The sequence below is a fragment of the Setaria viridis genome, chromosome 1, assembly GCF_005286985.2.
Source record: "Setaria viridis chromosome 1, Setaria_viridis_v4.0, whole genome shotgun sequence".
Lineage (NCBI taxonomy): Eukaryota > Viridiplantae > Streptophyta > Magnoliopsida > Poales > Poaceae > Setaria > Setaria viridis.
Window position 1 is genome coordinate 35,300,408 of NC_048263.2, and position 13,110 is coordinate 35,313,517.

General features: G+C 48.8%; 1 protein-coding gene across 2 annotated transcripts; it reads right to left on the reverse strand.

The window, feature by feature from the left end:
* Positions 1–3,823: 3,823 nt before the first annotated feature.
* On the reverse strand, positions 3,824–9,622 carry LOC117834885 (U-box domain-containing protein 6). Of its 2 annotated transcripts, none has more exons than XM_034714345.2 (7): positions 9,280–9,622; positions 9,075–9,191; positions 7,490–7,582; positions 6,849–7,034; positions 6,650–6,757; positions 5,184–6,376; positions 3,824–4,928 (listed from the first exon to the last, which is right to left on the reverse strand). In XM_034714345.2, exons 3-7 carry the CDS (start codon positions 7,544–7,546, stop codon positions 4,154–4,156), a joined length of 2,319 nt encoding a protein of 772 aa, XP_034570236.1. In that variant the 5' UTR covers positions 7,547–7,582; positions 9,075–9,191; positions 9,280–9,622; the 3' UTR covers positions 3,824–4,153. The 2 variants fall into 2 exon arrangements, with proteins under 2 accessions (XP_034570236.1, XP_034570235.1); XM_034714344.2 differs by having other exon boundaries at positions 7,490–7,587.
* Between the last annotated feature and the right edge of the window lie 3,488 nt (positions 9,623–13,110).

The window sequence follows — 13,110 nt, forward strand, 5'->3', positions numbered from 1 at the left end:
TTACCGATCAATATCTTATTGAAGATATGTGAAATATGAATCTGCTGATAAAACTTTTGGACATTAATCATGCATATAATACTAATTGTTGGTCAAAACTTGCAATATTTGTCTTTTTTAGATCCTAATATGCCCTGCATATATTGAAAAAGGATTCTTATTTATGTGGGATATCTATAAGATTTGGTCCATGCACCTTAATACATGACCAGACAAAAAAAGTAATGATTTTGGTGGCTCATGAGAGAACTACTAATAAGGTTTTTGCCATTAAGACGTCTCCACCACCCTCTGCTTTGTTGCATCTCCTTGTCACCAACTCTTGTTACAGGCTATCCCTCAAAAGAGACCACAGATGCGGCATTCCCCATCACACATCCATCGAGAGCACTTTCTTTTTCCCAGGACTTTGATTGAAACCGACTGGATTACTCCAGAGTCAAGAGGTTGTTAGCACCCTCATCATCTCCTGTTCAACGATGCACCTCACCTTGCTTCATCATCATGGGCACTCGAACTTTTGTTCTCATGCAGTGTCAACTTGGCACGGTGGCACCGCAGCAACCTCATCTTTACAGTCCCATTTTCTGACAAGAAAAATGACTTGGGTGAATCTGAGTGGCCATGATTTCAAGTCCAGCATTATGCTGATTGTTGGGGTTTCCACTCACAAACAGAGCTCTTAGCATTAGATTCAGTGTACATGAACCAAGAAAGAAAGAAACAAACAAACCTGATATGGTGCTGAATAATGGGATCTTAACATTGAACTTACACCTGATATGATGCAGGGCGACAGAACCCTGCACACGAGAATCTATCGACCATATTTGATATTTCGGACAATTTAGAGCATACTCCCCCTCTTTGAAATTACCGAGCTTATTTCGTTTCATTATACCACAGCATTATGCTGATTGTTGGGGTTTCCACTCATCAACAGAGCTCTTAGCATTAGATTCAGTGTACATGAACCAAGAAAGAGACAACAAACCTGATATAGTGCTGAATAATGGGATCTTAAAAATTGAACTCACACCTGGTATGATGTAGGGCAACAGAACAGTATACACCAGTGTCTGTCGACCGTATTTGATATTCGTGACAGTTGAGAGCATATATAATCCCTCCTTCGAAATTGCAAGGCTTATTTCGTTTCATTAGGATAAGCTTTTAGCTAAAAATTACTTTATTAATATAGAATTATCTGACATAAAAATAATGTCATTAGATCCGTACTTAGAAATATTTTCTTATTAGTATACCTTTTGTATCACATAGATGAAATATCGATAGAATATTTCTTGGTCAAAGTCATATCCTAACAAAACATAGATGGAGCGCGCATATTTACAATTTTCCGCTTATTAAAGCTAATGCCTCATTGACATGTGGCACAAGACCCACATGTCAGTCATTCATCTTGGAGTAACAACATTTTGCTAAGAAGTACTCAACTGCCTACATGGTTTATAATTTTGGAAGACAATGAAGCTTGCACGAGAAACCTACAAGCGGCAATCATAAGGTGCGTGCAGTGCAGCAGCATCTGCCATCTGGTAGTCGTCAAGCTTGCTGGCCTCCAATCCGGAATAGGCCCGCCCTGAGATCGAGCGGGGGCATCTAAATCTGCTACGCTTTCGGGTGGCTCTCTCCTGTCCGATGCGCCTTTTGGCCTCGCCACAGCTGTGACTGTGAAGATAAGGGCAAGGTACAATGTCACGGCCAAAGGGAACAGGGGTCTCTCCTACTGCTGAAATGGAAAACTCACAAGTTCCAAAAACTGTTCACACTGCCGCTTCAGTTCAGATAGTCGTTCGATCGAGGGTCCGACCAGTATGCAGCGGTGGAGTGGGCGGGACTCGGAATCGTCAAGAGTCAAGACCTCAATGGTCATCACATAACCATCTGGAAATCTAAATGCGTGTTCATGCAAGTGGACCCAAGTTTTCTTGTGTGGAGCTATCATCAAAGGTCTACGTAGCAGCTGAACTAGGAAACCAGAGGTATTTCCCCTGAAATTATATAAACAAAGCTCCACCAAATGGGGTTTTTTTCCCCTGCTGCAGCATAGTACACAAGGTCACTATTGCCTCCTATCCAAATACATTCATAATGAAAGATTATGAGACTCTGACTCCGTTGATTTGATTAGTCAGGGTGTCGGCAAAGCAGTTGGCTGCGCACATCAACCTCAGCCGTGTCACCACTCACTCATCAGCAGCCGGCCGGGAGCATCATGGGTCTCTGCCCCTGCGCCACACCATCGGCAACCCGCCGTGCATCTGATGATCACCATACCTGAACCTGCTTAACTGAGGTCGCCGTCGCCGAGACAGTACATGTCGCCACTCACAGCCCATGCATGCAGCTCAGCTCGATCACAACACCCTCCTCGGTCAATGACCCAATCCTCACCGGAAGGCGCAGAAGCTAGGCATCTCCTGCTCGGCAGGAGCCGTCGCGTCGTCCTCAGAGCGGCAGCTGAGCTGCTGGCTGCTGCTGCCGTGCAGCATCCCTGGCCTGCCACTCGCAGCCTCGGAGGGGCAGGGCAGGCAGGCGGGCGTGGTCGCCGCGCACTCAGCAGGGAAAGGGACCCAACCCTTGGGCACACGATGCACCGAACCTGGCCGGGGGCGGGGCGAGAAAGGAAGCCTAGGCGCGGCGGCATCCACGTCCACTCGAGGCGCTAGGCCACAGGCCACTAGGGAAAGGGAAGGAGCAGCAGCCTAGCCTAGGGCGTCGTCGATCGCGCGCTGGTGGGGAGATCGAGACCCGCCGGCGCCCTGCGTGCGCTCCAGCTGCCGCCGTAGCGCCATCGGGATCGGATCGGGGGAGGGCGCTGGCCGCGAGTGCGACGCAACGCAACGACCTGAGGTGCAGTGCAGGAACCCATTGGTTGCAGGATCTGGACGCGTAGGAGTTAGGACGGTAGGCAGGCAGGCATGTCAGGTAAAGCCTGTGCCGTGACTGTGATCCAGGCTGAAAGCTTCGCTTGGGCTAGTACGCACGCTGGATGCCTGAACAGTGAACAGTTGGGGAGCGCCGGTGGGAGCCGTGTGGCCTGTTAGCTCAGGGCAGTGCCGGCGGTGGCCTCGGTGGCTGCGGTTCCGGCGAACACGTGCTGATGAACCGAGACCGCAGCTTGTCTGTGCACTACTCCTGCCCATGCGGTTGCAGGTATCAACAGAACGCTGATCAAACAGAGTAGCGTATAGCAATTCTGTGCTGCTTTCACGATGATTCGGTGAGTTCATCAGCTGAGATTGATGAGACTGGGTAGACCAGCGGCAGTCGATCAGCATAGGCGAGAGACGGGGATCGGCGGCACAGGGGACGAAACGGCGGTGTTCCGGAGCATGTATGGGGCATGGAGATCTACTGCTTCGGACAACTCCTCCCGGGACAAACCAGGCGGTCGTCGGATGATCGCGAGCTTCATGATGGTGCCTTGGCACTGAAGAAATGAGTGGCCGGGCTCCGTGCGATGCACCTAGGCGAAGGGAGGGAGCAGCGACGGATCGGATCGTCTGCTGGGGAAGGGGAAATGCTCTGACCTCACTCGCAGCTGCCGACTCGGATGGAGATGTAGCGCCCATGTGAGCATAATTAGGGAGGAGATGGGCGCCAACGAGAGGTCTGTTCCCCTTTGTCTCAGAAAGGGACTAGACTGTCGATGAACTTTCAGGGCAGGAATGGGAGATGCTCTGGAACAAAAATTCAGAGCACCCACAGCATGCATATATCACACATCAATTACTGTAAGTTGCAAGTGCAGTATTTGCGCCAACCATCAAGCAATGGGAAAAGTATGGACTAAATCTTGGAGGAACAAACTTGTTCAGCAAAAACAAGATTCTATTCAGGCTTTGCAGGTATCTTGGGAATAGCGGAGTACACAACGGCAAATTCCCCGCCAAAAGAAAAGAACAACTATATCTACTGGTTTTACACACAGCAAAGGTGCCATAACCAATGATGAGACTCTACTGAAATACATGAGGATGAAAAACTATCATCTCATCAAGCATTTCGCTCGGACAATACAACCGCTACCAAACTATACAGAAGGTGGTTAGTTTCATGCCATATACAAAGGCCTACTCACTTTCCACTAAAAGGGACTACAAACTCGAACAAACTTTGCCACTTTTCAAAACAGTGTGAGTGACCGAGGTTTTGAGAAGATGTTCAACTTCTTTTGGAAAAACCGGGACGACTTTGATATCGGCTGCTTGTGAACTGAGTTGTCGGGAGCATCCTCTACCGCGTCTGTGGCAGCCACTTCTTGTGAACACGAGTTAGTGAACTGGTCGCTTCGCCTCATGTCCCTGAGAAGATGAAGCAGCTTGGTTGAACAACTCTTGGCTTCTTCGGTTCCATTCACTGACAAGTCCACTAGGGCAGGGATCACACCTTCCTTCATTACGAGTAGGCAGTCCTCGATGCTTCGGGAACATATTGCCAAAAGGATAACCACTGCATGCTCTCGTTCTTTAGGGCTTCCTACGTCCAGATATTCTGCGACAGAAGCAAGACACCGACTGGTTCTTGTAATACGCACTGCAGCTTCTTCCATGTCACATAAGTTCCGTAAAATCTCCAAACAGCACTCAACGAAGCTTCCTTCGGAGAAAATGGGAACAAGCTTTGAGATTATTCCCATTGAAACTAGGGAAGATCTTATATCAGCATCACATGAAAGCTCGCAGAGAATCCTTAGGGAAAGTTCAAGGCCTTCAGTATCTTCAGATGCCAGCATTTTGAACAATGGAGGAGTAACAACAGAAGCCATCACATGAGATCTTGGACTGCTCAAGTGCTGAACCAGCCCATGCAGTGTCAACAAAGCTTCGACCTTTAACTCGGAGTCAAGGAAGGATGTGATCAGATGAAATGCTTCTTCGTTCATAGATGGAATCTTAGCCCTACATGTAAGAAAAGATATGTTTGAAAATCATCTCATGAAATATCATGTATGAATATAAGTAACTACCCAAGGCCAACCAACTAACTGACAGAACACATAAATACAGTGCTACAGCTGGAAGATTGTAAGTGCAGGTCTACTTTGCCCTTTTATACTAAAAAGGTTGGAAACACATATATGTAGTATGTTACTGAACCCCCAGCACAAGAGTAACAAAGCAACGATGCAGATTTACAAGAATAACTGATCTTACCTGCTATTGGAAAGAAAAGTAAGAAAAAACTGAAATCCAGCTTTCTGAGCTTGGACACTGTAGCTGCCAGTATCATTTCTCAAGAATTCAAGGAATGCTTCTACAAATCCATTCAAAACCATAGCATATGAAACCTCATTTTCATAATCAAGAACATTCTTCAGATCTTTAATTGACTTTTCTTGGAGTTCTAATGGCAGCATGGACAGCTCATGAAAGAACCTCAGGAACATCTCCTGGTTGAAGTTGTGGAATGACAGATACTTTTGGTAGTCAGCATTCCAAGAGAACTGAGAAATATCTTTTGGATCCTCCATGTCCCTAGCATTGGATGCATTAGAGACATAACTGGCATCAGATAATGCAAAAGATGTATTGCTGTGGTCAATGACAAAACTGTTGTCCTTTCCAGCAATGAGAGGTACTGAAACATTGTGCAAACTTGACACAGAGTAACCGTGCAATTGCTCAGGTAAGTAACTGTAAGAATTTTCGCTTGGAGGAATAAAATGGGAAACTGTAAAACCATGCTCTTTGCACCAATTGCAAATGAGATCTCTCATGCAGGTATTTGGGATCATGGAGAAGTTCTCTAGCTTCATATGTGTCCTAGGACACGTATCATATCCTTCATTGAACCATCTCTCAATATATTCTCTTTCATAAGTCTGTCCAGATGATATTATAACAGGATCATGCATTAGCTTTGTTGATATTGGGCAGCAGAACTCCACAGGTGGAGTAGCACCTCCAGACATACTACTGTGATCCTCGTAAGTCTGAAAGTCTGTCGGTGTGTAGCATTTTTCAGGAGGGCTGGCATCACTGGAAGTTGTGCTTGGAGTTGAAGACTGACTTTCAGGTTGTGAATTCTCATTCCGTTCACCAGAGTCTGATCTGATGCTCTTTCCATACTTCTTAATGAGGTACAGAAAGAACTTAAGGACTCCCTCCTTTTTTGGATCATTACCATTAACCTTGTCAAGCAGTTTCTTGATTGCTCGTCTTTCAATTAAGAGAGCTTTAGGAGATGTCAGGTCCAACTTTGAAGCAGCCTGCAGGAATGTCTCAAGTTCTAATTCTTCACTTGCGTCAGACTGCCGGAGCATCTGTAAAATGGCTTTGCCAGCCTCCTTTTCCACCGGATCAAGAATAAATTTGATGTCCCGGAGATCATTGTGGACTTCAGCAATCTGTATGGAGTAATGTAATAGCAATTAAAAAAATTGCAATATATGAACGTATATGATGAAGCACATTTTCATTCAGGAAAAGATAAGCACATTCTGGTTGAGTTGTAGTTTGGAGCAGGTCAAATGTAGGTGTCGTACTTTGTTCTATAAGCTATTAGAACATAATGTGGCAATAGAACAAGTCGATCATTTTCCTTGAAACCAACATTAGCAAAAATTGAACTGACTGGTTCAGATAAAAATAGACAAAAACAGCAAACCGCATCAGCTAACCTGATTAGCAAGTGCTGGTGGAACCATATTCTGAATAAGGAACAAACTCCGCCTAAGTGAATCCCTGATCCTTTCACATCTTGCTACAATCGCCTCTCCAGTAATAGCCTGAATCATGAATATCCAAAATCATCAAAAAATATTAAAAACAATTTATATAGGATATAAGAATATTTACTTTTCCATCAAGACAACGTACCAAGTAGAGCTTGCTACACTCAATGCAGTGTAGAGTTATGAGATTTCCTTTCTCAACAACATTATACAAGTTGCATAATTCCTGTATGCCTGCTTTACAACCAGGTCGAGCTGCCTCTATTGATGGAAGAATAGAAGAGACCTTATCCAACATCATTGTAAGCTCACTACACATTGAGCTATGAACCTAAAAGAGCAAAACAATGAAACATGAATCACATCAACAATAATGGAAAGAACAAATTTGAAATTTACACATCCAGCAAAACAGATGCATAAGAATAATCTAGAAAGATGAATCAAGCTTCCAGCAACGAATGAAATTGTAGACAAAAAAAAGCTTGGTAATTGAACTCCTCTCCTTAATGTCAGGTCACTAGACATTCTAACGCAATGATTTGTGTTGTTTAATAGCTGCCATGTCTTTAGCCGAGAACTGCCAGGGGATATTGTGTACCAAATCCAACAGTTTGCTTATGTTCAAATTTGCATGATCAGCCATGACACAGAAGCAAGCATTAGCATCATGAAAAGGAATATGAACATGTTACCATAGGCAAAGAGTGTTTGTCCTTGCATAATAGTGGCACACGGCATACAGTTCATATTTGAATGGAAAATAAATGAGGCACGATAATTTACCTTTGGGCAAGATTTACGCTGAGATATACCCATCCTTTCATTGTTCCCGTTTGCCATCCACAAAAGAGGTTGCCAATCTTGATCTCAGCAGTCCTGAACTATTCAAGACAATATTATAATGTCAGAAAGAATCTGGAGCAAAAATTCGAGGAATCTAATCTTACAATGACACTGAATAAGGTTGTTAAAATCATATCCAAGTACACCCATAACCGAATGCTTAGTTGCTTGCCACTTATTAAGGATAGAATACTTAGGTCAAATAATATGATGGCTCTGTAACAAGAGAAAGTCAAATTTGCTGTGAATCATTTGCATTGTGCAAAAAAGTTTGACTAATGTCATTTACCTTTATCCTGAGCTAAAACAAACATCTAACCTCAGGGTTCATGCTAGCTATGTTTGTAACAATTATCTAATATGCTAGTCAAGTAGTCAATTATCGAGCTAAACACATCATACAGAGTCAACTGTCTACTTAAATAACATTTTGAACAAAGGACAATATTAACATTCGTTGACCCAATAGTCAATACCCTGAGATCCTGTGATCCATGGCTAAATGGAGGGAATGGGGTGCTAGTCCCAGTCACCCACCATAGGCGGAAGTCAATTAATTGGTCAAAATCTGCTTTTATTCTTTCTAACAGTGAAACATTTAAAAAGAACCAAATGTGATTCATTTCAGCTGACCTCCCCATAATAGGTAAAATGTGACTAATTTATGAACATAATATCTTTTCTATTGCATATTGAGATTGAATGAATATATTTTGAGTTAATTGTATATTCACTGCAATAATTAATCTCCTTGAGGCAATACATGGGTGTCAATATGCACTATGTATGTTTGTGTATTGTCTCAAAAAAATAGCAATAAGCATTTGAACCTTTTTCCAGGGCTAAAGAACAGTCTTCTAAAGCCAACTTGACATTTTTTTTATACAATCAACCATTTTGAGTTTGAACTTCGCATTGCACCAACTGCACTTATCCATGCTTCAAACACCGGTATGCCTCAAAAACTTAGTTCTATGAACCAAGTATACCTACACCTTGCAGGTGTTATGCCATCCGCAATGAAAAACTAGATTAACCAGATTTATTCATGTAACACGATTCCCAATCAATAACATCTTGTAAGTGTTTCCATTAAGTTAGATGACACTGTACGACTCCTTCCACAATCCACACCATGGATCAAAAATGGCAACCTGGTCGAGTACTCGTGCAGGGAAAAAAATACTAGTAGGAGAAGAGACCAGAACAAATCGACCCTTTTGTTTTGTGGTAAGGTGTGGGACTAGAACAAACAAAGGTGCGGTTTTCAGGTCCCAGGAAAGACCAGGACAGGAGTAGACGAACAATTGTATACAAGTACAAAAATCAGCCAGCATGACCGCTCATCTCTCATAGAAATGATAGCAATCCTTATCTGTTCTAGAAACAGAAGAATCTTCTGAACTAACTTGTAGAGGGGAAAACTCAGCGGAGGGTAGAACACCCCGCACAAACAATCATCAAGCAGCCCCCAAGGGTGGTATCATAAACAGAACAAAGTTGAAAGGGAGGCAAGGCAACCAACCTTTTTCGCTGGGATCTCCTGGACGAATCGATCGCACCAACGAATCCAGAGGCAGATGGCGCTCTTCGAAACTCAGACGGTGCACGCAGGCAACCAAAAGGGACCGCCTTTCTTGCCCTGGAGCATCAACATGGAAACCCTCCCGCAATCACAAGATGAACCAGGGCATATACAGCGAACGAGACGGAGAAGAGAGGACACGAACCACTGACAAACAGGCTCCTTTGCCTGCAGCGCAAGGATTCCTCCCGGCTCACTGAACCATGGCAGGCTCGCCCGGTGGCCCCCTGGATCGGCAACCGACGAGCAGCCAATCGTGGACGGCGGCGGCGGCCCTATGGCTTGTCTCCCCCACCTGTTTCTCTCGCGCCTGCTGAGTGCTGACCCGCCCCTGGAGCAGCCGAGAGATGGATAAAGATGGCGCCCGCGCGGAGAGGAGAGCGAGCGAAGGGGAGGGTGGAACGGGATCGCTGAAGAAATGATGAGGGGAGAGAGAGAGACGGGGGCAGGGCAGGCGCAGGCGCAGGCGCAGCACACTAGCATAGCGGCCCGCACCGCGCACGCTGGCGTTTTTATTCGTTTCGGGCTCGTGTCGAATTCTTCTCCGGCTGCCCACCGCACTCCCCCACCCCCGCCCGCCTCCTTCCCGGTCGTCGCCTCCGCGCAGGCCTAGCGGTTTGCGGGTCCCGCCACCGATGGCGCCACCTCCTCGAGCGAGAGACCGTGGAGATTGAGAGAGATCAGATTAGATTGTTGTGGTGGCGGCGGGCCCCGCGTGGCGACTGGCCGATGGTTTCTGCGGCTGCGTGCGGCCCCCGCGCCCCGCGCCACCCTCCTTCCGCGACGATGCGCGGGCGCGGTGAAGCGCGACGCGGCTCCGCGGCAGTTGGCCACCTACCCACCACCGGAACCCGGAGGCCGGAGGCGATCCCGGCCGGCGGCCTCCGCGCGCGGCATGCGTCTGCGTCGCACGCCCGCCGGCGCCCCGCGGGATTTAATTAGGACACGACAGCAACGGATTAGCAGCGGGCAGCAGCAGCAGGTTGCGTCGCGGGATTAGGACAGCAGATCGAATCGACCCGGCCGGGCCTGCTGAGAGAATCTTTCGCTGGTCTCGTGTCAGTCGCCTCGACACGGTTGGAGGCCTGAAAGCCTTTTTTAAGGAGCAGGTTAGTTGTGTGCTTGGGGGGGTTAGCTTCCGTCTTAAGCTGACTTGTTCCGGAAGCTGGTCTGATTAGTGGCTGGCTCGGCTCCAAGTCTAATCTTTGGCTGCCCTGAAACCGAACCTAAAAAAAAGGTTGCCTAAATCCTCCTAATCTTTTTGAAACCGTGAAAGAGACTCTTGCTTGATCAACACTAAGACAAGAAATCTTTTGACACAAGCATTACACGACGACACCAAGAAACAGAGTCGACCGCGCAGAGGTCACGAGGTCGGCTATCTATCTCGCGTCCTGAACCAACAACTGTTTCTGAACCGAGAGCGAGGCAGGTGGCCAGCGGCCCGGCACCCCGGCACCTGCGACCGCGAGCTCCCCCCGCGGTGGAACGAAAAGGGTTCGCGAAAAGGAGCGGACGCTTCCAGCGACACCGGCCGGGCGCCGGCAGTGCGCCACAAGCCAACCGCCGCCGCTGCTTTTCTGGAAAGGGGCGCGCGGCTGGATGCGAGGTGCCGATGCGAGCATTGGCTGCATCTCGTCGCGCCCCCGCGCGGCGATTTCACGCGTCGCCGATGGGATGGACAGCGAGGCCGGCAGCAAACATCTTCTCGGGCTCTCGGCGAGCCCGGGACGGCCAGCGGGGCCAGCCGGCCAGGGGCTACCGGATGGATCGCCCCCGCCATCCAATCCAAGTCGCCGTCTCCGCTCCAGGCGTTGGCCGACAGGGGATGGCCCGCCGCCCGCAAGCATGTTGGTGGGTCGGTTCGGTCGAATTCGACTCGAATCTTTCGCCTCCGCTCCGATCGACCGGACCAGCCGGTCAGCCTCCTCCGGCGGCCCTGCTCGTCATCCCACGCCACCACGTCTCTCCTCACGACGAGAAGGTGAAGGAAGAGAAGAAGCGGGTTAAAACGAGCGCGTGTGGTCTGGTCGGGTTCGCGCGAGACGTGGTCGCGTCGTTGCCTCTGTGACCAAAAGCTCCCAGTGATTAGTGATTATCCATGATGAGATTCGCGGTTGCTTTTTGCGCCCCCTCCGTACGGATCCGACACATCGGGAACGTTTTTTTTTTTGTTTCGACGTGTCGGAGCAACCGCTCCGGACATCGGGTGGTGGTCGTTGACAGGTGTGCACGCACGATGATTCTGTCTCGACGGTTTACCCCAGTGAGTGCTTTGGATAGATCCTGTGCCGCGGTCGATCGTTTCTGTTTCTGCGTACACGTATCACCTTCTAGTAGGAGTCCCGCCGGCGGCCGCAGCGCGGAGCGATCCGAGGCCATGCCGCGCGGCGTCGCCCGCCCACTCCGCGCGCACGCGACGTCGTAGACATACAAGACCGCGCGGCCGTCGCTGTACGAGTGCGTCTCCGCTCTGTGGCCCGTAATGATGCGATCGACCTCGGCGGACTCGACGACGACGACGACCCGCGTGAGAGTAGAGAGAGAGAGAGAGAGAGGGGACGACGACACGGCTGCGTTCAAAGCTGGAGCCGGCCGGACGCGCCGGTGATCTCACATCGCGACCAGCGGCCGGCCGCGGGCGTTGACCTCTGCAGCGGATACGCACGTCCCGTTCTCTCCGATCCCCGGCCGGCCGGTCAATAAATATCGCCGGAGTCGCAGGGATGGCATGGGGGTGTTTTAAAAGCAGCGTCAGGTCAGGTACTCAGGTCACGAGGACGCGTCGTGGAAACGGGCACAGGTTCCTCTAACAGAAAGAGGCAAACCGACAGATACAGCGGGTGATACGCTGCGGTTGCGTATGAATCTGCAGCGCTGGAACAGGCGCGCGCGCGCGACCTTTATTGACCGGAGATGAGCGTGAGCATCGGCGAATGGTAGCTGGTCGCGAGCTTAAAGCTGGGTCAATCGGTTGGGAAAGGTAGTGGTAGTAGTAGTGTGAGCCGGTGGTGACGAGAACACGGGGCGGAGCCGAGGTGGTGTAGGAATATAGGGTGGAGATGGAATGGCGTTTCTTCATCGCCCAAAGTCCAATACGCGAGCGCACACGCAAAAAGGAGCGGCACGAATACGACGGCGTGCTCACGAACTCACGAAGGGTTTCAATTCAACACACGAAACTTCAAACACGAGTAGCGCCACTGTCTGCCGCAGTGCATGACTGCTTCACGCACAAGGCGGTGATTATTGTGACGACTAGCAGTAACCTTTTTGAGGTGAACCACGTCGTACTGACAGGGAATCGGTCCCTCTGCAGATTCTTTCCACGCATCCGCCACCGCTACGCCAGCGGGTTTTGACCACGGAACGCGAATCATCAGGGGGGCGTGCGACTGCGTTCCTTACTGTGATATCGAACGCAAGGCGCTGTCTGAATTCCCATCTTATTACGGTAATACTCCCTCACGTCAAAGCCTGCGCGCCATGTACTTTTTTTTTTGTTCAGAAAAGTCGCAAACCGTGGGCTAGGTCCCAACCGGAACGGAGGAAAAATACACGTATAGCGCTACGAATTAGGGGGGGGGGGGGGGGGGGGGGGGGTCACGTAATCGCAACGTCAACGCCTGAAACGTTTCAGTGCGAGGAGGGCGAACCAGCCAACAGAGGACTCACGGCGAACGCGGCCATGACGCATGGCAAGCGCTCCCTGGGGAACTGCTCGGTGGCTGTGTGCTGGATGCACTCATGCACCGGCCAGGCGCGTCCAGTGCAGCACCGACGTTTGCTCGAGTCCACCTCATGTACTCGGTCTTTCCAAATTCGGTAATGCTACAGTGTTAACGTTAGGAACAAACGCTCCGACGTACGTTGCAATAGTTAAATATTAATATTGTAATTATTGCTTCTGCATGTTTCATTTTCTATCCCAGAGTTGAACCATATAGTTATTTTTTACACATTATTTTTCATGTTG

What these genes read in the sequence shown, in the direction of transcription:
- LOC117834885 (XM_034714345.2), bottom strand. Translation starts at nt 7,546, where the DNA reads ATGGCAAACGGGAACAATGAAAGGATGGGTATATCTCAGCGTAAATCT. An exon ending in AGCGTAAATCTTGCCCAAAG is followed by an intron (nt 7,035 to 7,489) that starts GTAAATTATCGT and finishes TTGCTCTTTTAG; the next exon opens with GTTCATAGCTCAATGTGTAG. An exon ending in AGTGTAGCAAGCTCTACTTG is followed by an intron (nt 6,758 to 6,848) that starts GTACGTTGTCTT and finishes TTCATGATTCAG; the next exon opens with GCTATTACTGGAGAGGCGAT.